This window comes from Manis pentadactyla, chromosome 1 (assembly GCF_030020395.1).
Source record: "Manis pentadactyla isolate mManPen7 chromosome 1, mManPen7.hap1, whole genome shotgun sequence".
Taxonomy (NCBI): domain Eukaryota; kingdom Metazoa; phylum Chordata; class Mammalia; order Pholidota; family Manidae; genus Manis; species Manis pentadactyla.
Window position 1 is genome coordinate 89,923,760 of NC_080019.1, and position 25,023 is coordinate 89,948,782.

Consider the following 25,023-nt stretch of genomic DNA (forward strand, 5'->3'; position numbering starts at 1 on the left):
TCAGCAGTGAAATCATCTGATCCAGAGATTTTGTTTTTAGGTAGTTTTTTAATTACCAATTCAATTTCTTTGCTGGTAATTGGTTGATTCAGATTTTCTGTTTCTTCCTGAGTCAGCTTTCAAAGGTTGTATTTTTCTAAAAAGTTGTCCATTTCTTCTAGGCTATCAAGTTTGTTACCATATAATTTTTCATAGTATTCTCTTACATTTCTTTGTATTTCTGCTTTTCAGTAGTGATTTTTCCTTTCTCATTTCTGATTTTCTTTATTTGTGTAGACTTTCTTTTTTTCCTGATGAGTCTGGCTAGGGGTTTATCTATTTTGTTTGTTTACTCAAAGAACCAACTCCTGCTTTCATTGGTTCTTTCTATTGTTTTACTCTTCTCCATTTTATTTATTTCTGCTGTAATCTTTTTTACATCCCTCCTTCTACTGACTTTGGACCTCATTTGTTCTACTTTTCCTCATTTCATTAATTTTGAGTTTAGACTGTTCATATGGGATTGTTCTTTCCTGAGGTAGGCCTGTATTGCAGTATACTTCCCTCTTAGCATGGCCTTCACTACATCTCACAGATTTTTGTGGTGTTGAATTATTGTTCTCAATCGTCTCCATATATTGCTTGATCTCTGTTTTTATTTGGTCATTGATCCATTGATTATTTAGGAGCATGTTGTTAAGACTCCATGTGTTTGTGGGCTTTTTCATTTTCTTTGTGTAATTTATTTCTAGTTTCATACCTTTGTGGTTAGAGAAGCTTGTTGGTACAATTTCAGTTTTTAAAAATTTACTGAGGCTCTTTTGGTGGCCTAGTATGTGATCTATTCTTGAAAATGTTCCATGTGCACTTGAGAAGAATGTGTATCCTGTTGCTTTTCTGATGGAGTGTTCTGTAGATGTCTGTTAGGTCCATCTGTTCTAATGTGTTGTTCAGTGCCTCTGTCCCCTTACTTATTTTCTTTCTGGTTGATCTGTCCTTTGGAGTGAGTGGTGTGTTGCAGTCTCCTAAAATGAATGCATTTCATTCTATTTTCCCCTTTAATTCTGTTAGTATTTGTTTCACATATGTAGGTGATCCTTTGTTGGGTGCATAGATAATAATAATAGTTACATCCTCCTGTTAGACTGACCCCTTTATCATTATGTAATATCTTTCTTTGTCTGTTGTTACTTTCTTTGTTTTGAAGTCTATTTTTTCTGATACAAGTACTGAAACTCCTGCTTTATCTCCCTATTAGTTGCATGAAATGTCTTTTTCCATCCCTTCACTTTTAGTCTGTGTATGTCTTTGGGTTTAAAGTGAGTCTCTTGTAGGCAGGATATAGATGGGTCTTGTTTTTTTTTATCCATTCAGTGACTCTATGTCTTTTGATTGGTGCATTCAGTCCATTTACATTTAGGGTGATTATTGATAGGTATGTACTTATTGCCATTACAGGCTTTAGATTTGTGTTTACCAAAGGTTCAAGGTTAATTTCCTTACTATATATAGAGTCTAATTTAACTCACTTAGTATGCTACTGCAAACACAATCTAAAGGTCCTTTTTTTCTTTTTCTCCTTTCTTTATATATTAGGTATCATATTCTGTACTCTTTGTTTATCCCTTGGCTGACTTTGGGGTAGTTGATTTAATTTTACATCTGCTTAGTAATTAAGTGTTCTACTTTCTTTACTGTGGTTTTATTACCTGTGGTGACAGCTATTAAACCTTAGGAACACTTCCAGCTGTAGCAGTCCCTGCAAAATAAACTGTAGAGATGGTTTGTGGGAGGTAAATTCTCTCAGCTTTTGCTTATCTAAAAATTATTTAATCCCTCCTTCAAATTTAAATGATAATCTTGCTGGGTAGAGTGTTCTTGGTTTGAGGCCCTTCTGTTTTCTTACATTAAGTATATCATGCCACTCCCTTCTTGCCTTTAAGGTTTCTGCTGAGAAGTCTGATGATAGCCTGATGGGTTTTCCTTTGTATGTGATCTTTTTTCTCTCTCTAGCTGCTTTTAAATGTCTGTCCTTATCCTTGATCTTGGCCATTTTAATTATTATATGTCTTGGTGTGGTCTTCCTTGGGTCCCTTGTGTTGGGAGATCTGTGGATCTCCATGGCCTGAGAGACTATCTTCTTCCCCAGATTGGGGAAGTTTTCATCAATTACCTCCTCAAAGACACTTTCTATCCCTTTTTCTCTCCTCCTCTTCTTCTAGTACCTCTCTAATGCAAATATTGTTCCATTTGGATTGGTCACAGAGTTTTCTCAATATTCTTTCATTCCTAGAGATCCTTTTTTCTCTCTGTGCCTCAGCTTCTTTGTATTCCTCTTCTCTAGTTTGTATTGCATTCTCTCTCTCTTCTACTACATTTAATCTGCTTTAAAATCCCTCCATTGTATGCTTCATTTCAGATATGGAATTCTCATTGATTGAATCTCCATCCTAAATTCGTCCTTGAGTTCTTGAATATTTTTCTGTACCTCCATGAGTATGTTTATGATTTTTATTTTGAACTCTCTTTCAGGAAGTTTGGTGAGTTCAGTTTCACTTGATCCTTTTTCTGGTGTTTGTTGGATTTGGGTTTGAACCAGGTTCCTTTGCCGTTTCATATTTGTATGTGGCATCCTCTGGTGCCTACAAGCTCTTGTCTCTGGCACTGTTCAGCCCCTTGAGTGATGTCAAGGGTCACAGGGGATTGCCGCTGGTGCCTAGGGGCAGGAAAGAGCTGTTTCCTGCTTCCTGGTTATTGTGCCTGTCTCCACTGTCAGAACCAGTGGGTGGAGCACACAGGTGTAAACCTCTGTGCTTTGTGTCTGTAGCTGCTGTAGGTGGGACCTCCCTCTGGCTGGCCTGATGCCAGGGCAGGGACTGCTGGTTTGTGAGCCAGTACTAGCAGTCCAGGGAGAGGCACAGCAGGCTGCATATCATGGTGGGGGGCCTCAGAGCTGAGTAGGCAGCCAGGGGGATGGAGTGCCTGAAGCTCCTGAAAGTTCCCAACCTGCTGGGCAGAGTGCACCCAGACAATTTTGTCCACCTATCCTTTCTCCTGAATATCAAGCTCTGTGCAATCCTTGCCCCTTTAGTAGTCCTCTCACTTTTAGGAAGTCTCTCAGACTGCCCTCCTTTCTTTTGTCCCAGAGTAGCCAGATATTGATCCCTTAGTCTCTCCAAGTATTCTACCTGTGTTAGCTTTCCAATCCCCCTAATCTCCAGTGCACCATTCAGTGTAGGTTCGTGCTCTCAAAGCAGACCTCCAAGGCTGGGTGTTCAGCAGTCCTAGCCTTCCACTCCCTCCCAGCTCTGTTTCACTTCCTCCTGCTGGTGAGCTGGGTTCCGGGCTAATAATTTCTTATATGGTTTCTGGTAATAACCTGCTGGCCATCTAGCTTTCATAAATGACTTGCATCAAAACTGATGCTAAATGAATCATTTTTGAGTGAATGCATGAGTCTATTTACACAGATGATCATTTTGTCATCAGAAATCTCTGCCCTTTCCTTGAAATCTGTTATTCAACTGGCAGAATATCATCCAGGTGATCCCAACTCTATTATTTTAGTCAGGATCATCAGTGTTCAGTGTTTGTTCCTACAGTAGCTTTGGCCCAGTCTGCTAATGAAATCCCATTTGTTTTATCCACTAATGCTATCATGGATGATAGGATTGACTAATTTTTTAAGGTTATACCAGGACTAGATTAAATAATAATTCCACTTCAAGATATTATGGACAGATACAATTAATTTTCATTGTTCATATTTTACATGTGATTTTTGGTATATTACATTCTTAAAAAAACTTAGACATACATATTTAATTGTTATTTTATTCTAGTTCTAGTTTTGTCATTTTGAGTTATACTTTTAATTGCTTATTTTTTTCAAATGTTTTCAAAAGATCTGTGATTTTTATATACTTTCAGCTATAAGACCACAAATGGGAAGTCTAGGATCTCATTCATGCAAAAAAGTAGCACTTACTAAAAACAATTTTGGAAGTAACCACCTAACTGGACACTTAGTATAAACTGAAGTTTGTGAGAGACAAACAAAGATAATTACTAGTTTTATTTTCACTCTCACTCATAGGTACTTTACATAGGAAAAGGTAGTCTGGTGAAAAGAAAATCAAACCAAAGGTTGTAGATTTCAGTGATTTTGTTGCATTACTAAAAGTTTATTTTGTACTAGTTTATTGATTATTTAAAAAATACTTATTAGAATGTAAAACTTAGTGATTTCTGTGGATAAACAAAAGGAGCTTATATATTCTCTTAATGTGGTAAAGATGCATGAGCTTTAGCTACTCAGGTGTAATCATCTTTATTTATGGAGCCCAAAAAGAACTCTCAATAGATAAATGAACTATGTCTCTGAGTTACAGTGCTCTTTTTTAATTATTCTCTCATTTATTTAATTGCAATTGGGTTTAATTACCTAGCCTCCAGCAAAGTGTTCTTCATGCTCTATGTTTTTCTGACATCATTTCCAACCTGTCTCTTGCAAGGGAGTGATCAAGAGTAGGTGTAGTGTCCCTCAGTTGATTCAGCACATCGATTATTCAGAAGAAAATGTCTCTTGAGAATGGAAATTATATTTAGAGGACCTGTAAAATAAACACTAAAAACATATGTAATATAGGTATACTTTACTTCATGTAAAATGGTATATAAATCCAAATTCCAAATCAATCCATATTTGAAATATTTTAGCAATGTTTACTTTTAGAAGATTCCTATTGTGAATCTTTTATAAATTGTTTGAAATATAAAGCATTTGTGCTTTAATTTTTCTTATTTGTAAACCTAGACGGTCACCTCTGAAATTTTCACTGCCAACCCCCCAAATCTCTCACAGCCCTCTCACTTTAATGTCAACTGCTCAGCCTCATTAAGGCTTCCACTGTTTTTTTTTTTTTTCCAACCATTTTCTGGCTTTACTTTGTTTCCCAGCTTTGATCCCATAGTTTATCACCTCACATCTATTTAAGTACATACATAAGTATTTATTTAGCTTTATTGCGATATAAGTACATACATAAAGTACAAAATCCACCCATTTTAAGTGGACAAAATAATGAGTTTTAGTAAACCTACTGAGTTATGCAAACTTTACCACATCTAATATTAGAATATTTGAGTCACACTGAAAAGATCCTTCTGTCATTTGCAATCAATCTCTGCTTTTAGCACTAGTCCTAGGCAACCACCAACCTACTTCCATAGATTTGTATTTTTCTGGACATTTTGGATATATGGAATTGTACAATATGTGGTTTTTTGCATCAGGCTTCTTTCACTCACATTTTTGAGTTCATCCTGTTGTATCGTGCATCAATACTGCATTCCTTTTTATTGCTAAATAATATTCCATAGTAGGAATATACCACATTTTATTTATCCATATACCAGTTGATGGACATTTGGATTGTTTCTGCTTGTTAGTGCTTATTAATAATGCTATTATAAACATTCACATATGAGCATTTGTGTGGGTGTATATTTCATTTATCTTATGTCCCTATGTGTGGTATTACTGAGTCACATGGTAAATTTATATTTAAGTTTTTAAGAAACTGCCAGAGTATTTCCCAAGTGGCTGCACCATTTTACATTCCTTCAAGGAATGAGGATTTAGGCTCTCTGTATTTTCTGCCAATACTTCTTATTGTCAATCTTTTTTTATTTAAGCCATTCTAGTCAGTATGAAATAGTATATCACTGTGGCTTTGATTTGTGTTTTCCAAATGGTCAATGATGTTGAGCATCTTTTCATGTGCTTATTAACTTTTTGCCTAGTTATTTGGTGAAATATCCATTAAAATACTCTGCCTAATTTTTCATTGGCTTATTTTCGTGTTATAGGGTTGTAAGAGTTTTTTATGTGTTTTGGTTAAAGTCCTCTATTTGAAATATGATTTGCAAATATTTTCTCCCAGTGTGTGACTTATATTTTAATTTTCATAATGGCATTCTTCGAAGGGCAAAAGTTGTTATTTTTAATGAAATACAATTTATCAATGTTTTCTTCTTTGGATTGAGCATTTGGTAATGTGTCTAAGACCTCTGCCTAACTAGAGGTCACAAAGATTTTTTCTCCTGTAATTCTAAAAGTTTTATAGTTTTTAGTTTTTGCATTTAGGTCTGTGAACCATTTTGAATTAACTTCGTGAATTATATAATGGAAGTATCTAAATTCATCTGTTTCATGTAGATGTTCAATTGTTCTGGCACTGTTTGTTTAAGACAGTTTTTCCATATTGAAATGTCTGGGTATCTTTACCTAAAATCAATGCACCATAAATGTAGGGAATTGTTTCCAGGCTATTTTATTCCATTAATTTGTATGTCTTTTCTTAGGTCCATACCACATTCTCCTGAGTACTGCAGTTTTTATTAAATTTTGAAGTCAAGAAATGTAATTCCTCCAAATTTCTTTGTTTTCAAGATTGTTTTGGCTATTCTGGGTCCTTGCATTTCCATATGAATTTTAGGATCAGTTTGTCAATTTCTGCAAAATAGCCTGTTGGGGTTTTGATAGGTATTAGCATTGAATTTACAGATAAATTAGGGGATAATTTCCATCTTAAGAACATTGAATCTTTCAACCCATGAACACAGTATATCATTCCATTGAGACTTTTAGTCCTGTGAGAGATGTTTTGCTTTTAGCATACAAGTTTTGCATTCCTTCAATTAAAATTTTTTCTATGTATATTCATTCTTCTTTTTGATGTTATTATGAGTGGAATTGTTAATTTTATTTTTGGAATTGGTCATTGCTAATGTACAGACATAAAATTGATTTTTCCATATAGATCATGTGTCCTGTGACTTTGATGAAACCATTTATTTTTTCTACTGTATGGATGCCTTAGGGTATTCAATGTAGAGGAAGTTTCTACCTAGAGGTGTCTACTAACTCCTTTTATCTCTGCTCATTTCTTTGTAATTACCCTTAAAATTCTAGTGTTGATACCTACATGCAGGTTGTTAAACACCAGGCCCTAATTCTTCTAGTACTATTCTAAATCCTCACTATTCTGCTTAGACTCCGCTGTGCTACTCTTGGCAGCTGTGTCTCACCTCATATTTCACACAGTAAGTTAAGGTTATCAACACAGGCAGATTTGCCATGAATCAAATGATGCTTAAGTTTTAGAACCCCTCACTCAGGAACCTTTTGAAGGTTCCAAGAAGACCCCTGGCAAAAGTAAGATGGTTTAATTGTAATTAGTTTAATTCTGTCTTTTTCCACTCTGATTTCCCCTCTCTTACACTTCTGATGTTGGTATACCATTGGAGTAGTCACAAGCATTTGGAGGATCTGAGTAAGAAAAAGTTGAATTGGGGATACACTATTGTAACTTCCATTTGGAAAGAAATTTTAGAATTCTTCAGTAATGCAAGCAAGACATTGCAGGCTACAAATTTGGATGTATATGAATTTTTTTAAATTACTAGAACAAAAGCAATAAAGATGAGCAATTTAAGCCATAGAAATTATTCTGGCATGAAGAAGCAAATTGTACCAATTTTTTCAGATTAAATCAGAAGCATACTCATTAAGAGAAAGAGACATTGTCAATAAAAGCTCTTGGATTATTTCACAATCCATTCAATGAAGAGGAGTTAATTGTTTGAATGCATTGGAGAAAGATTTAAATCTTTCTTGCTAATTTGACAAAAACTACTAATGTCACTAAATATAACATAAAAATAATATTATACCACTTCAAAGACATTTAAGATAAATCGGTTCATGAGTTTCATCATTTCAAAGACAATTAAAGATTAGTCACTTTCCAAGAAAACTTGAAATGCCAAAAATCTTATGATAATATATGAAAAAAATTGGATAAGGATTTTTCCAAATTTGACCATACTTAATATTTATATGGCACTACCAATGAGCTATGAATCTGAAAGAATCTTTCAAAACTACCAATAATAAAAAACAAATGGCCATGATAGATGAAAGGATGAATATAATCTTTATATTCATTCCACATAAAGTGTTATAAAATGGCCCTCATATGAAGAGATGCTTATAGAGTATGTAGCCAAAAATCATAGACAAAGAAATATTGCAGAGCTGGTACTTATTAAAAAGTTATATTGCTTCCCTCTATTTTGTGATATTGATGGCATTTATCAACTTTTAAAATTTTATGTGCAATGATTTATCTCATTCTATAAATAATTGCACACTTTTAAACCTAATTTTACAGTCATCATTTTTGTATTCATTTTTTCAAGAAAGCCCCACCACTATAACCAATTATTTAAGATTTAGGACCCACAGAATATGGATCTGCTGTTAGTTAACTTGGTTTAATATTCTGTTTCCTGCCTTTCCCCCTACAGAGGTACCTTCATCCACATCCAGTCTTCTGTTAAATATCCCAGTAGGCCCTGACTCCTCATGTACACGGCCGGCTCTCAGCAACTGCCTTCCACTGGGCCCATTAGCGCCTTAACCTTGACTTACTTCATAGCTCTTATCTCCCTGCCTTACCAGTTTCTGGCTCCACGTTCAGAATTCTCATCCTTACTTTTGGTCCCTTTGACTTAGTAATCTATTTGGACTCTTTCTCTGCTTTTTGAGATCCATGTCTCTCTTAGCTCCCAGCATTGTGTGCAGATTGAGGCATCCATTTTGACTCTGGTCACTCAGACTTTAAGTACCACACAGAATGATATCACCCTTCTTCCTAGTGAAGGCTAATCTTTCAGCCTCCACTTTACATCTGTCGCTTTTAGGGCTTTGCACAAAAATGATGGCATCTCTTGTCTGTGTTTTAACCTCTGTGCCTGCAGTCATACTATCTGCTCAGCTGTGTACACACCCAGGTGTCTCCCAACCTAACAAACCACTCTACTCTCCCTCTTCCTCTTTCTCTCTTTGCTGCCTCAGTTAAGGTTCTTGATTGTTGTTAACATATAACTGACTGTTTTCTCACTTCTGCTTTACTGCTCAGGGCCTTCCTACCTAATGCATCTCTCTGAAATCACCTGAGGCCTTCGTGCTCAGCCACTGTCTGAAGTCTCAACTACTGACCTCCACTTTCTTCTTTAAATTCTCTTATCCCCTGGTTTTCTGGTGTTACTCTTTTGGTTTTTCTTCTAACTCACTGATTGCACCTCCCTACTCTCCTTTGAGGGATTTTTCTCTGTTTTTGTACCATAAATATTAGTGTTGTCTACTGTTTTATTTTCATTCCTCTGAGGCATCTATTATTTTCATTCATTCATTCATCAGTATTTGTTAAATAGGTACTATGTAAGGTGCTAGGGAGACTGCAATGAACAAGACAGATGTAGTCCTTGCATTATAGATCTTAGTCTACTCAGGGAGATAAATACTAATCAAATAATTACACTCCCATATCTTCAGTCATCATTTTTGCTCATAATTCCCAAATCTACATCTGCATCTTGCTCGGTTATTAGGTAAATTATATCCAGGACATCTGAAGTAATAAAATCACTGAGATGGCAATAAATATGTGATTTCTTTGAGCTGTGGCATTTCATGAAACAAAAGCACTGGATCCCTCACTTTAAAAGGTTTTATCTGTTATTAACCTCAGATTTTACACTCCCTGTAGTACCATGGTATGAAGGAAGAATGCTAAGAATCTGAGATTTCTCATTTTGGCTCTCTAAGTAATTTTTGACCTAAATTTTCTTCCCTGAATGTTTGCTGTTAAAGAGGTTAGTAGAATAAATATGTATGGAAATAGTATCTTTATAGTTAAAATAGTAACACAATGGGAATGAGTTGGGGCAAACATATATCTCAGTTTTCCTGGAATAGTCCCAGTTTATTTCTGTCATCTCAGCAAAATACAAATAGCACTTCCTTTCACTTTCAAAATTGTCTCTATTTAGAGAGTAGATTATATGGTTACTCTAAAACTATTTTCCAAAGACAACTATTTTTCAAAGAAATATTTGTTATTATGCTTGCTATTTGTTTAAATCCTAATTTTTTTTTTACTACTTTACAGTCAAAGATTGGCAGAGTACAAATATTTCTGGAATAAGACTCTTTCATTACTTACTTTTGTTAAAAGGGAGCTAACCAGTATTAAAAATGAAGTATATGATAATTTTCAAAACTGGACTTCACTGAAAGGAGAAGTTTTTCTACAAATTAAATCCATAAGTGAAACAGCCTTGACAGGTTTGTTACAAATATTTAGAACATAATCATCTGTTTTGTTTCTTTGTAAATGCTACCTCATAAGTAATGAAACAGTATTTCACTTTATGTAATGGGACTTAAGGTTAACTTTTAAACTTGTTATTGGCTGGTGGACTAGATGGCCATTGTGATCTACTTGAACCTAAAATTTAATAATTATAGGCTGATCTAAAATAACCTATGATACATCTATCTTGAGCTGCGGCCAGAGGTCTGGTTATTTCCATTAAATGTACCAATCTGTATTTTAAAACTTGATGACTGAGTAGCTCATATTAGATAAGACTTGCCACAGAAAACAACAATAAATTCTGGACAAAATTATTACATAAAAACACTGGAGAGTGACTAAAACCAAGCACATAAGGAAGAGATGTCCAAAGTGGAAAGAAGGCGTATTACTAAGTGAAAGAAGCCAATCTGAAGAGGTTACATAGCATATGATTCCAACTAAATGACTTTCTGGAAAAGGCAAAATTATGGAAATAGAAAAGAGATAAGTGGTTGCTGTGGTGGGAAGGATGGATGAATAAGTGCAGCATAGAGGATTTTTAAGACAGTGAAAATATTTTTTATGATACTCTGATGATGGATACGTATCATTATGCATTTGTCAAAACCTATAGAATGTACAAGAGGGAATCCTAATAATGTAAACTGTTGTCTGCAGGTGGTAATGATGTGTCGTTATAGGGTCACTGATTACAAGAGATGTAATGTACCACTGGTGCAGGATGTTAATGGTGGAGGAAACTATGCATATGTGGGAGCAGGGGTTATATGGGAATTCACTGGACTTCCTGCTTAATTTTGCTATGAACCTAAAACTGATCTAAAAAATTCCATTAAAAAAAATTTTTTTTCAGTAAAGGAATGGCTCTGGGTGAGTTCCCTGTTTTGCTTTGTTTATTGTTTTTTGTGTTTTTAAGGCTATTAGATTAAGGGTAGGGTACAGTGTGTTCCATGCAGGGAAGCTAAAATCTCTAGTCTTTTTGGTTTCAAGACTGGAGAACAGAGATTAAGGCAGCTCCAACTCCTGAGAAGTCAGAGAATAGCCCAGAAAAGAGATAGAGGAGGAGAGGTGATTTTGTATATGAACTCTTCCCAAATCTCTGGCTTATCCCCAAAATACAAGCTCACATGGAAGACTTTAAGCAGCCCATCTAAGTTAAAGTAATTGATATTTTAGCTGTAAAATGGGGAGACACATTTTATAGTTTGAGTTTAACCAAGTAAACTGCTTGTTAACGCAATACAAAAAAAAATCAATACTCTTTAGAAGGACATAACAGAATCCAGAGTCTCCATAATATAACATTCACAATGTTCAGGATACAATCCAAAATTATTTGATCTTGGAAGAAACAGGAGAATATTGCCCATACTTAAAAGAATACATAGTAGAGACCACCCCTAAGTTTATTCACATACAGTTAGCTGACCAGGATTTCAAATCAGCTGTTTCAAATCATGATATAAATGATATAATTGATATAATGATATAAATTAATAAATGATAAATTCATGAAAGAAATGAATTAAAAGATAGAAATTCTCAGCAAGAAACTATTAAAAATTGGAAATATAAAATCATCACATATTGAAAAATATAATATCTGAAATAAAAATTTGCTGTGAACTTTATAGCACATTGTGATTACAGAAAAAAGAATCAGTGAACTTTAAGATCAGTAGAAATTGTTCACTTTGAAGAGGTAAAATAAACACTCTAAAATAATGAACAGAACCCTAGCATCCTTAGGAAGAATGAAAATGCACCATAAATGATAAATATGGGTAAATATAAGAGACTGTCTTTTTTCTTTGAATTAAAAAAAATCACCTGACTCAAAGATTTATTATAAAGTCACAGTAATCACGTCAGTGTAGTAGTGGTGTATGGACCAACAATAGATCAATGGAACAAAAGAGCTTAGCAAATGACCCCTATTTATGATATTATTTCATTGTTGACTAAAGCACCAAAATAATCAAATGGGAAAAGCAAAGTCTTTCAACAAATTGTTCTAGAACAGCTGACTACCCATAAGGGAAAATATACCTCAACTCCTACATCACATTATGTCTAAAAATTAATTCAAGATAAATCATAAAACTAAGTATGAAAGCTAAAACTATAATGAAGAAACAGGAAATTATCTCCATGAATTGGTCATAAATGAAGGTTTCTTGGACAGGACACAGAAGAACTACAAAAGACCCAAGATTGATGAATTAGAATTCATCAAAATTAAAAACTCCTGTTCATTCAAAGATGCCACAAAGAAAATTAAGTGGCAAGGCACAGAGAAAATATTTAATACCATATGACAAAGTACTGCTGTCTATGTTACAAGAATAAAAGTGAGTAACAAAAGAACAAACAATCCAATAAAAAATGACCAAAGGATTTGAGCAGACACTTTACAAGGATAGATACACAAATGGGCAATGAGGACATGAAAAACTGCTCAACATTATCAGTCATAAAGGAAATGTAGATGTCATCAGTAAATACCTATCAGATAGTTAAAATGGAAAGACTGAAAACAGCAAATGTTGGTGAGGAAGAAGAGCAACTGGAACTCTAATACAAAGTGGTGAGAATACAAAATGCTACATATCCACTCTGAAAAAAGATATGACAAATTTTTTATAAAACTGAAGGTACAACTATCTGATGATCCTGAAATTCTTCTCTTCAGTATTTGTACACCCTAAAGAGGAAAATATATATCCATAAAAATACTTGTTTAAGAATTATTCAGCAGTTTTTTTTCAAGTCTTATTGAAAATAGTGTTAAACTGTAAAAAACCCAGAAGGACTTCAATAGAACTTATTATCAAAAACTAAGAAACAATGGAATATAGAATGAACTGCGGACAATGCAGTAATTTGGGTAAACCTCAAAAATATAATGCTACCTAAAATAGCCTTACACAAATAATACATATTGTATGATTCTATTTATTTGATGTTCTAAAATAAGCAAAAATAATCTATAGTGGAAAGAAATCAGAATGTAGTTACCTTGGAGGAGAGAATTGACTGGAAAAGGGGTACAAGGGCACTTTCTCTGATAATGATAATTCTCTCTATCTTGATGGGGGTTTGGGTTACATAGTGCATTTGTCAAAACTTATCTAATGGTGCATTTGAGATTTGTGCATTTTTTTGTAGGTAAATTATACTCAAAAATACACATTTAATGCAAATTTAATGCATACTGAAGTGTTTAGAAGTTGAAGTATACTGATGTCTACAACTTATCTTGAAATGCATAAAAATATTAGACAAATAGATGGATAAGCTATGTGATAAAGCAAAATAACAAAGTGTTAATTGAAGAATCTAGGTGGTGTGTATATTTCTGTTCACTGTACAGTTCTTCCAACTTTTCTGCATATTTAATATTTTTCTTAGTTAAATATTAGAAAAAAGAAAATTCTAAGCATACAACTTCAATTTCATAATTGAATTGTTACATGCCTTCAGAAATGACTTTGTGGCAATGTTCTTTTAAAACTTTTAATTAGTTTTAAGAATTAAATTTAGACAAATGCAGATGACTTAAAACAACCATGTTCTCACTACAACAAATTGACAATTTTAAATAATTTTTGAAAAAGAAAAAATATTGTATTTCAAATTGTTTAAACTCTAATATGTATGCATGTATGAATTATATTATTTCTACATTAAATTTCGAATTTTACATAGATAGCATTTTTGTAGGTATACATTGAAATTGCTTTTTTTTATTCAGTGATGTTTTTGAAATCAATATTAATATAAATAAAATATTGCATATATGCTAGTGTCTTAGTTCATTAAATCAAAGATATGAGTGCAGATAGTTTATTTGGCAAATGAAAGTAACCCAGATACAGGGAAGGAAAGGAAGTTAACAAAGTTTGCACTATGGCAATGGGCAACTGTAGCTTAATCCCATGAGGAAACTCTGAAGAATGGTTTAAAACATATGCTTCAGAATTGCCCACTCAGGGAGTGAGGAAGCTTGGCATCAGCTCCCAGGTGGCAGTGCTGCTTCTATTCCAGGGAAAAGACTCCTCCAGTGCAGACATGCACATGCTGAGAAGTCAGTGGAAGGACATTGAAAGGTCCAATGCACTCACTGGCTGAAAAATCAGATTACAATTTTATTACTCTTAGTAACCCCTGGCTTTCAGGCAAGTGTAGCTCATAAACAAGAGCTCTCCTTTATCCTTACTCCCTCTCCCCAGATTATAGAAGTAATATATGTGCATTACCAAAAACACATAGAAAATACTCATTAAGTTTTAAAAAAGGCAGATAAAAATTATTAGCAATCTCAGTATTAAAATTTGAGTGTACTTTTATTTCTATATCAACCCACAATGGTCACTGAACCCCTGCCTTGTGATAGGTACAATATTGTATTCCTAGTTGTAACTCTAGTTTATAAACACTCTAGTTTAAAAAACTCTAGGAATACACTATGCAACAAAGCAGTCAAAATTCCTGTCCTCGTAGAGATTACAGCCTAATAAGAAACTGGCAGTAAACACATAGATCAGTAAATGGATAAGAATATTTCTGAGGGTGATTAATGTTATTAAAAAATGAAACAGAAAAATGGAATAGAGAAGAGTAAGAGAAGACTAGCTAGAGTGGTCAGCAAAGAACTCTCTGAGGAGGTGACAATTTGAGTTAAGACCTAAATCATAATAAGAAAAGGCAGCGACTTCTGGGAGACCTTCAGCCAAATTCCCCTTTATGAACCTGAAGTGCCTCCCTCTGTACATATATCTTACAGTCATGGCCATGGGTCATGTTCAGTGAGAAACAGGTTAGTGTGTTTTTCTGAGGTCAGAGTATTATTTCTCCATGCAGAAGTGCTATCTATGCTTCCTGCCTTTTTCTGTCTCTTTCTATGATTGTGACTTATTACAGCCTATGTGTTCCTATGTGGTTTAACTAAACTAACAGATGGTTGGCTTAAAAGATTCCCCCAAAGAAATCATGGATTATAGAAGATACTAATAATGCAACACAAATGAAAACAAAAATGTGTATAGCTGATGCTTCTATTCTGATATGATTGAGTTCATCATTACTGACAGTATGATGTAAATATTCTATAATAAGATGTGACAAAAAAGACATTCAAGAATGATAAAATTATCAATTAACTATTTGAAATGTGAGTTAATATACTATATACATGTCCCATAAAAATAGTTAAGACTGACAATACAAAGTGTTAACAAGGATGTGGAGCAACTAGACCTCTCATACATTGCCGTTAAGAATTTCAAAGGAACAGCCACTTTGGAAAACTACGGGGTAGTTTCTTAAAAAGTTAAATATAACTCAGCGGAGCGGCCAAGTCCGGGCGGCGCGGCCCGCATCGCGGATCCGCGAGCTGCGCTGGCTAACGGCCGGTGCAGCCGCCCGGTCGTCGTCAGTCCCCGCCGCGGGCTTTTCTGTCGCCGTTCCCTGCGCTGATGGCTTCTTGGTGAATTTTTGGATGAAGTCATTAAATTAATTGCTTGCCATCATGAGCAGAAGCAAGCGTGACAGCAATTTTTATAGTATAGAGATTGGAGATTCTACATTCACAGTCCTGAAACGGTATCAGAATTTAAAGCCTATAGGCTCAGGAGCTCAAGGAATAGTATGTGCAGCTTAAGATGCCATTCTTGAAAGAAACGTTGCAATCAAGAAGCTAAGCCGGCCATTTCAGAATCAAACTCATGCAAAGCGGGCTTATAGAGAGCTAGTTCTAATGAAATGTGTTAATCACAAAAATATAATTGGCCTTTTGAATGTTTTCACACCACATAAATCCCTAGAAGAATTTCAAGATGTTTACATAGTCATGGAGCTCATGGATGCAAATCTTTGCCAAGTGATTCAGATGGAACTAGATCATGGAAGAATGTCGTACCTTCTTTATCAGATGCTGTGTGGAATCAATCACCTTCACTCTGCTGGAAGTATTCATTGGGACTTAAAGACCAGTAATATAGTAGTAAGATCAGACTGCACTTTGAAGATTCTTGACTTTGGACTGGCAAGGACTGCAAGAACTAGTTATATGATGACACCTTATGTAGTGACTCACTACTACAGAGCACCTGAGGTCATCCTAGGAATGGGCTACAAAGAAAACGTGGATTTATGGTCTGTGGGGTGCATTATGGGAGAAATGGTTTGCCACAAAATCCTCATTCCAGGAAGGGACTATATTGATCAGTGGAATAAAGTTATTGAACAGCTTGGAACACCATGTCCTGAATTCATGAAGAAACTACAACCAACAGTAAGGACTTACGTTGAAAACAGGCCTAAATATGCTGGATATAACTTTGAGAAACTCTTCTCTGATGTACTTTTCCTGGCTGACTCAGAGCACAACAAACTTAAAGCCAGTCAGGCAAGGGATCTATTATCCAAAATGCTGATAATTGATGCATCTAAAAGGATCTCCGTAGATGAAGATCTCCAGCACCCATATATCAATGTCTGGTATGACCCTTCTGAAGCAGAAGCTCCACCACCAAAGATCCCTGACAAGCAGTTAGATGAAAGAGAGCACACGATAGAAGAGTGGAAAGGTGACGATAATCAGATTATTAAAGATGAAATGGAAAGTGCAAAAAAAAAAAAAAAAGTTAAATATACCCTACCATATGACCCAGCCATTCTACTCCTAGGTATTTATAAGAAACAAAAACATATATCCACAAAATATATATATACACATGAATGTTCAAATAATGGAAATGATGCCTAAAATAGAAAAATGATGAAAGACAATTCTGTCAAGTGTACCTCTACTCTTCACTGTAGCAGACACTGTCAGTGCTCTGTCAGTGCAACTATGTAATGTCATACATGTTGACATAGTATTCTTTATAAGAATATATCTTAAATAACTAATTTTCTGTTCATGAACATTTAGGTTGATCATAGTTTTTGCTTTTATAAATAAGGTTTCAGTGAACGTCTTTACACTTGCATTTTTATGATCTTGTCCCAGTTTTTCTTTAAAATAGTTAATTTCTAAAGGTGGAATTGAAGAATCAAAGTGTATGCCCATTTGCTTTTTGTTTTATAAGAAATATTACATTTTATCTAACATGACATAGGCATTAGTTTTCAACCTTTAACCTCAATATTTACCATTATAGTAAATCATATCACTGTTATCTCAGAAGCAGGAAAGCTTTGTGTTAAAAGTTATGCAATGCAGGAGCTCAGAGATGGAAACACATACACAAGAACACTATATTCTATTCCCAAGCAAGAGTTTAGTGAACACAGCAGATTGAATATGTGAAATTCATGCTATATTATTATAAAGGTTTTTTTCCCCTCCTTTTTAAAAACTTTCTCTTACTCATTGCTATCAGCACAATCAAAGCCCCAGACATAAATATACAAACATGTACAAGTATGTGCAAAATCTGAAAGGTGCTGTTGCTTGCCTTTTTACAGTTTCTTTGATCAGTTTGAACACACTTTAAATTTAGCAGCAATTCTAGTAAGTATATAAACATGCCAATTTCACAACATAGAATTTTAAGTAAATCTATGACTTAAATTTAGATTCAGAGAAAATAAAGTGAGTGCAATGCTTTTTAAAGTTAATTCTTGTAAAGCTTGTGAAACTATCATCTATACAAAAAGATGAACATGTGGCTATTGAGTACTTTGTGGCTCTAGCCACTGTTGAAACAGTAATATTTTGGATATATTGAGTTAATTAAAATATACTATCAATTAATTTTACATGTTTCTTTTTATATTTTAAATGTGGCTACTAGAAAATTTTTAAGTATATATTTGTCTTGCATTATATTTCTACTGGTCAACACTGGTATAGATAGTGAAATGAACATTTTCACACTTTTCAAAACTTTGTATATGTTATGATTACATTTAAATTTATTTGCTATTTACAGAAACTGTAAGGACAATGTGAATTATAAATGAATATTTTCAACAGTCACTCTCTTAATCTTCTTAATGTTTCTTATTTCTAGTTTGCTGTCTTGACTATTTAGTTCACCTTTTATTTAAATTTATTAAACCAACTCTACTAAAATTCAGTAATTAGAACTTGAAGCAGAATTCAGGAAGCATCTGGGGGAAATGTGGGATCCTTGGTATCTTTGCACATTTATGAACCTGACCACCAGGCCTGGAGGAGGGCCACACAGCTAGTTTGTCTGTTCCAGCCTGCACAGGCCTGTTTATGTTGTGGGCTTCGATTCTTAAATACTTAAAGATGTGTAGGAACCCTAAGAGCAGAGTTCTTGAGTCAGAGAGCCAAAGTTAACATCCTGGCTATACCACTTACAAAAAGACTCTAGGCCTCTGAGTCCTTGTCTATAAAATGAGGAAATACACACATGTGCATGCGTGCATGCACACACACACACACACACACACACACACACACACACACTGCAATATGCCCAGCACAGTAAGAATTTAGGATGTTATTATTTGATTCTTGGTACATGTTCCTGCTATTGTTATTAAATTCTTACTTATCCTTTAGAAGTGTTCATTGTGGTGGGCTTGTGGCTCTAAATAAGGAAACAAAATCAGTGCTCTTCATCTAAGAAGATTTTTGGGACCTGGGATTCTTCAACTTGAACTAAAAGCATGATACATAAAAGGAAAAACTGATAAGTAGGAACTCATCAAAATTAAGAACTTTTACTCATGAAAGACTCTGTTAAGAGAATGAAAAGACAATTTACAGACTGGAGAAAATATTTGCAAACCACATATCTAGCAAAGGACTCTTATCTGGAATGTTTTTTAAAACTCTCAAAACTCTACATTAAAAAAAAGTGCAGTTAGAAAATGGGCAAAATATATGAGCAGAAATTTCACCAAAGAAGATACACAGATGGGAAATAAGCACATGAAAAAATTTTAAATGTCATTTGCCAATTAGGGAAATGCAAATTATAATCATAAAAAATACTATTATATGTATATTAGAATGTCTAAAATTCTAATTTACTGCTCCAATTATTGACAAGGATCAGAGAAACTGGATCATTCAACAATCCTGGTAGGAATGTAAAATGATGCAGCCATTCTAGGAAATAATTTCACAATTTTCTTTAACACCAAAGATCAACTTGCCACATGACCCAGAAGTTGTACTCTTGGACATTTATTGCAGAGAAATGAAAACCTGTGTTCATGCAAAAACCTGTACATAAGTGTTCATAGCAACTTTATTCATAAAAGCCAAAAATGGTAGCAACCCAGATGTCCTTCAATAGATGAAGGACAAACAGTCCTTTATCCATACCATGGAATACTATTCATCAATAAAAAGGAGCAAATTATCAATACATGCTCAAGCAAACTATGCTGAGTGAAAAAGTCAGTCTCAAAAAGTTACATGCTGAATGAATCTATTTGTATAGCATTCTTGAAGTAGCAAAGTTATAGAGATGAAGAACAGAGATTTGGGATGGTTTGGACGGTAGTAGGTGTGGCTATAAAGGAGTAGCAGGAGGCAGTTTGGTGGTGTTAGAACTATCCTATATTTTGATTGTGTTGATAGTTATATGAAACTACATATGTGATAAAATTGCATAAAACCACACACAATATACACAAGGGTGTATATAACTGGTGAAATCTGAATTAGCTCTGTGGATTGTACCAATGTCAGTTGCCTGTTTTGACCGTGTACTATATTTATACAAAATGTCATAAGCCTGGGGAGAGGAAGAGTGAAGGGGGCACAGGATCCCATATCCATTTCTTTGTAACTTCTTATAAATCTCTAAGTATTTCAAAATAAAAAGTATTTTAAAAATTTGTATAGTGTTTTATGATCCCTTTGCTAAATAATCTAATCTCTGAGGTTTTTTATATTATTGTAATAAAGCTATGTAAAGTCATGTGAATTTATGATCCCACACTGTTTGTACGCCTTGGCAATAATGTTACAGAGGTTTCCTAAGAACATAATGACCTGATGTAATTTTAAGCCCATTTGAATGAGCTAATAGGACTAAGAACAACAGAAAAATCATATGAAGGTGAAGAAATTGATTGTATGAGCTTAATACTAATAATTGTACTTAGCTACTTAGCTAACAAATTATATAACTTATTCTAAAATTTAAAAACATGTATTAGCTATGAACATTAACAATATTACAAACATTTTAGATAACAAATACTTAAAAAATATATCATCTTTTACTTGTAATCTATGTGGATATACCCTTATGTTGTGAGTTGAATCTGAATGGCATACTTGTTCAATTGAAAAGTTAATGTAAAATAAAATTTAAAACATTTTTATAAGGACTAAAATAAACTCTTAATTCCTTTATCCTAACACTATTGTTTTCATTTTATTGTCTATTCCTCCTCATGTTCACCTATTTTTACATGTTTATAATCACAATGTAAGTGCCAATAAATATTTTAAAATATAGTGTGTTGGACTAAACTGTGCTCCCCCAAATTCATTTGTTGAAATCCTAACCCTCAGTGCTTCAGAATATAACTATATTTCGAGTTAAGGTCCTTAAAGAAATAATTAAATTTAAAAGGGTGGACTCTAAACCAATATGACTGGTGTCCTTGTAAGAATAGGAAATTTGGAAACAGATACATACAGAAGGAAGACATTGTGAAGGTACAAGAAGAGGGTCATCTACAAACCAAGCAGAGGGGCCAGAGCCATCCCTCATTATGCTCAGAAGAAACTAACCCAGCTCACACCTTGATATGAGGCTTCTAGCCTCCAGAACTGTGAGAAAATAAATGCCTGTTAGTTTTAAACCCCCAGTCTGTAGTACTTTGCTACAGCAACCCTAGCAAACTAGTAAGTACAGTAAACCCCATACACATTGCACAACATGATTCAGATACTTTAAAAAATTTGCATGTTAAAATTTAGGTTTAAAATCAAAGCCCAAAAATGAAACACTATTCCTAGAAAAAGATATTGCTTAGTAATTTCTTGCTGACAAAATATGCTAAATATTGAATAGTAGATATGAATGAAATATTTCCTGTTCTTCTGAGTAGATGTCACTTTGTGTAATAAGCATTTTTAATTTAAAATGTTCATAGATTGTGTTCTTAAACCAGAGCATACCTATTTTAATAAAAGAAAATTCAGAAAAAATTTTTTGCCAAGGCAGAATATTTTAGCAAGTATAGAATTAATTTGCTTCCACTTTCAAGGTAATTGTTGACTAGACAGCTCTTGAACTTTCAAAGTTCAAGTCCTGAATTATGTTTCAAAATGTAGTCCACATTTTTCATAAAATTGATGAAGTTAGGGGTAGAATAGGCTTCTTTCCTTATCCTATTAAAAATGCTTCCTTCTTTTGGATGTGTGTTTTTACTGCCTTCTGTAACCTGACATTAAGTAATCTAGGGCTTAAAATGCTTTCCTCTTAAGTAAAGGGTGAAGTAAGACTAACACATATTGAGAATCTTCAACCAGAATCTATTTAGAAACTTTGCTCAACAATGCCTTCACTCATTTAGTAGGTATTGAGCTCCTGTTATAGAAATTGTAAAGGAAATAAAAAATGAGTAAGATATTATCACCTCTGGCCTAAAATAACTTGTAATACAACAGTAGATCACATGTACACATATAATCAATGCAATAGAAATGCTGTAAATTGGGGCGAGTTTCAGGAAGATCAAGGTCACTTCCAGATTGGATCAGAACAGATTTCCAGGCAGAGATGGCCTATGAGCTGTGGCAGGCTGAGTGTGTGAGGTTAGACGGCCTTCATCATGGGATGGTGCTGAAACAGGTAAAGCACGAGGCAGATACAGGGACGGGAACTGGCTGACCTGGTGGAGATCATAATTTCTCAACCCCCAAATGGCTCACATGACTGGCAAATATGTAGTTATATTAATGACAAAGGTAGGGTTGAATATTTGACGCCAGGATTGCCATAGTATAGGGGATGCGTAGTTTGCCAAAGGTGAGTTAATTCACCTCCACTGAGTTTACTCATTCTGATTCCATGTTAGAAACATTGTAGCTTATTGATTTTGATATATTGCTGTACTCTCCCATGTGTTAGAATATATTTCACAAATGAGTTTGTATTTAGATTCTTGTCCTTTTAATGTCAGATAGAAAGTCATGTTGACATGTGTAGTTATTTTAGAGACAGATAGTAATGTAACACTAACCGAGTCAGCCTGCTAACCTGAGCAGTATGATCCTGGCAGTCACAAATGGGTGACAGCCTGTGTGTGCTCCTCGGCAGTGTCATTCTGACTTAGACATATATAGATATTGTTAGGGCATGATACAGTTTATTCCGTATAAGAAGCCACCTTTTTAGATACAAAAATACCCAGGAAGACTTTTTAGATCTGAAGAAAAGCAGCAACTTCTTTATTTTTTCAACTATATTCCTTTAAAGTTTTATGTACTAATGTGTTATCAGTCTTCCCCACACAAATGGGTGTATATCTGCAAGTTTTTAGAAGCATGTAGCTATTCTTAAGAAAAAGATTCTCATATAAAGTAATTGGAATAAAGTAGAACACACTTATTTGGTTCTTATCAATTTACATCTGAGATTTCCATTTTGAGCAGGAATTAGAAGTGAAGAAGGTAGCAGACCCCTTTTTGTTCATGCCTTAGGTCTGTCTTAAATGCCACATTTTCTTCCAGACATACTTTCTGTGCACACTTTTCTCTCCTTAGACCCCATTGCTGGTCCCACTCATCACCACTCCTTATGGCATGCCATCTCTGTGCTCTGGCTAGTACACTGCTTTCTCCTTCTGGAATCACTTAATGGCCATATTGCCTCTGCCACCACATCTGTCCAGTGGATCTCTATACCTCGTCTTCATTGACTCCTGTGGCTGCTATTTCTCCTGTGGTGGCTCCAGGAGCAATAGACTAAGCCAACCTCCTCTGACACCAGTCAGAAGCTAAACCTATCCCATGACACAAGATGAGCTAACCAAGGAGGGGAAAGCCAGGCGAACTCTCTAGAAAACCAGACTGTCCAGGTATTCATGTAGATCACATCCTCATCAATTCAGTGAATTGTGGTTGTACAAATTTTATAGTATTTTATCAGTTGTGTGTGTTTTTATATTTTAATGGTGGTTTAAAGGTGGTTAAGGTGCTGAAAAGACTGATAAAGGAAGAACTTGATAATTATCATTCTGCAGGATAATATGCTCCATGGATTTCTCATTAAATTATATAAAATTAGCACATTTAAATCTACATAATGATGTAAAGGAATATTTTGATTAAACTTGATCTAAATAGAATAGGGACAAGTGATTACTATGATGACATTCTGGTCTCATTTTTAGGGGACAGAATAATATTAGCATTATTAAGATATCTTAACTAACACTTTCTGCCCATAAATTTATTAGTGTCAGACACTGCACCCTTTCATTCCTCTCCATCTTGATCTTTCTTCATAATTTGTATAGAACGTATTTCAGCTACTCTTAGAAATGCCACCCAACTAGTTCATGCCAGCATATTTAAATTTACTTTTCTGAATCATGTTGCCAAGAAAGAAATTTAATTTCAATAAAGCCCAGAACAGCACACAGATATTAAGTTATTCACTTATGGGAGCATTTAAGAAGTAGGCTGGATTGTCATTTAATACAATTTAAAGGCTAAAAAACAAAAAACAGCTAAAGCTTTTCATGCATCATTTTGCAACTCAATCATTTCTTTATTTCTTTTCAGAATAACTACTAAATTTAAATATTTGGTTAGGTATCATTATACTCTCAGAAAAGTCATCTTGACTTTCAGCTATTAATTCTGTAAAAGAAAGTAATCATTCTTTGAAGAAACGTTTTGTGATTCAATGTTGCCTATTGGTAAACTTTGAATTTTCTTTACAGAAATAGAGATACTAAATAAAAGTTTGACCGTGTCCCAGAGAAATAAGGTATGCCTTGAAGAGGAAATGAAAAATCTGAAACTGTTGTCCGATGCAGCGATATTGAGGTCTAAGCAGATTGAAACATCCAAACAACAGGAAGTAAACTTGCAAACCAGATGCCATGACTTGCAAAAAGAAGTACTAGGTACAAGAGAATTATTTTTCCTATTGTTAGCAACTAGCCATTATAAGACATGTCTAAATTTTTATTTCTCTTTATTGCCGTATCACAGCAAACTCTTGTTTTAATTAGTTTGTGTTGCAGATATGCCTAATTATTAGTATCTACGTCAATAACTGTGTGTGATCCATGTTTGTTATCATCCTTCTGCCATTTAGAGTGGTAAGGCAAGTAAATACATAAAAGACATTTCAAGTACAAAGTTAGATTTTGGGAAAACAAAGTGGAATTTACTTGTGTATATCATTATTCCCAGTGGACAGCAGTTTAGAGTACTAAAGAAAAATACAGCATATGCTATTATGTAAGGTGAGTCCAAATTTTTAGACACTCCTTTATTTTGCCAGTGAAAAGATCACAAGTTGTGTTTGGGGCACCTTGTACAAGGTTTTTAAATTTCTACCTCGGAGGAATGAGGGTCTGGGTAGTAAGGCTGTGGGGTTTGCACTTTTTCCTGAAAGCAATAAGGAATCATTGAAAATTGGTAATCAGGAGAAATACATAATGCAAGCAGTGTTTTAGCAAAATTAAGCTATTAGCCATGAATGGAGGTGTTCTGAGTGTTAAGCAGTTGAAGCCAAGTAGCCCTTTAGAAAATATATTTGTTGGTAGTCCAGTCCCTAGACTAGCCATACAACTGAAGTAGGTAAGGGAACTGACATTTTTTAGGTCCTAATGTGTACTGGACACC

General features: G+C 34.4%; 2 protein-coding genes across 2 annotated transcripts in view; both read left to right on the plus strand.

Moving 5' to 3' along the window:
- LEKR1 (leucine, glutamate and lysine rich 1) overlaps positions 1–25,023 on the plus strand; it is a 191,576-nt gene that overhangs the window by 77,560 nt on the left and 88,993 nt on the right. Inside the window, exons 6-7 of the mRNA XM_057499450.1 lie at positions 9,999–10,174; positions 24,111–24,296. Coding sequence (XP_057355433.1) covers positions 9,999–10,174; positions 24,111–24,296 — 362 coding nt within the window. The remainder of the gene's footprint in view (positions 1–9,998; positions 10,175–24,110; positions 24,297–25,023) is intronic.
- On the plus strand, positions 15,556–18,250 carry LOC118921890 (mitogen-activated protein kinase 8-like). Its single transcript, XM_057499554.1, is given in 2 exon segments — positions 15,556–16,854; positions 18,230–18,250. Coding segments are annotated over 2 exon segments (1,137 nt in total). The 5' UTR covers positions 15,556–15,738.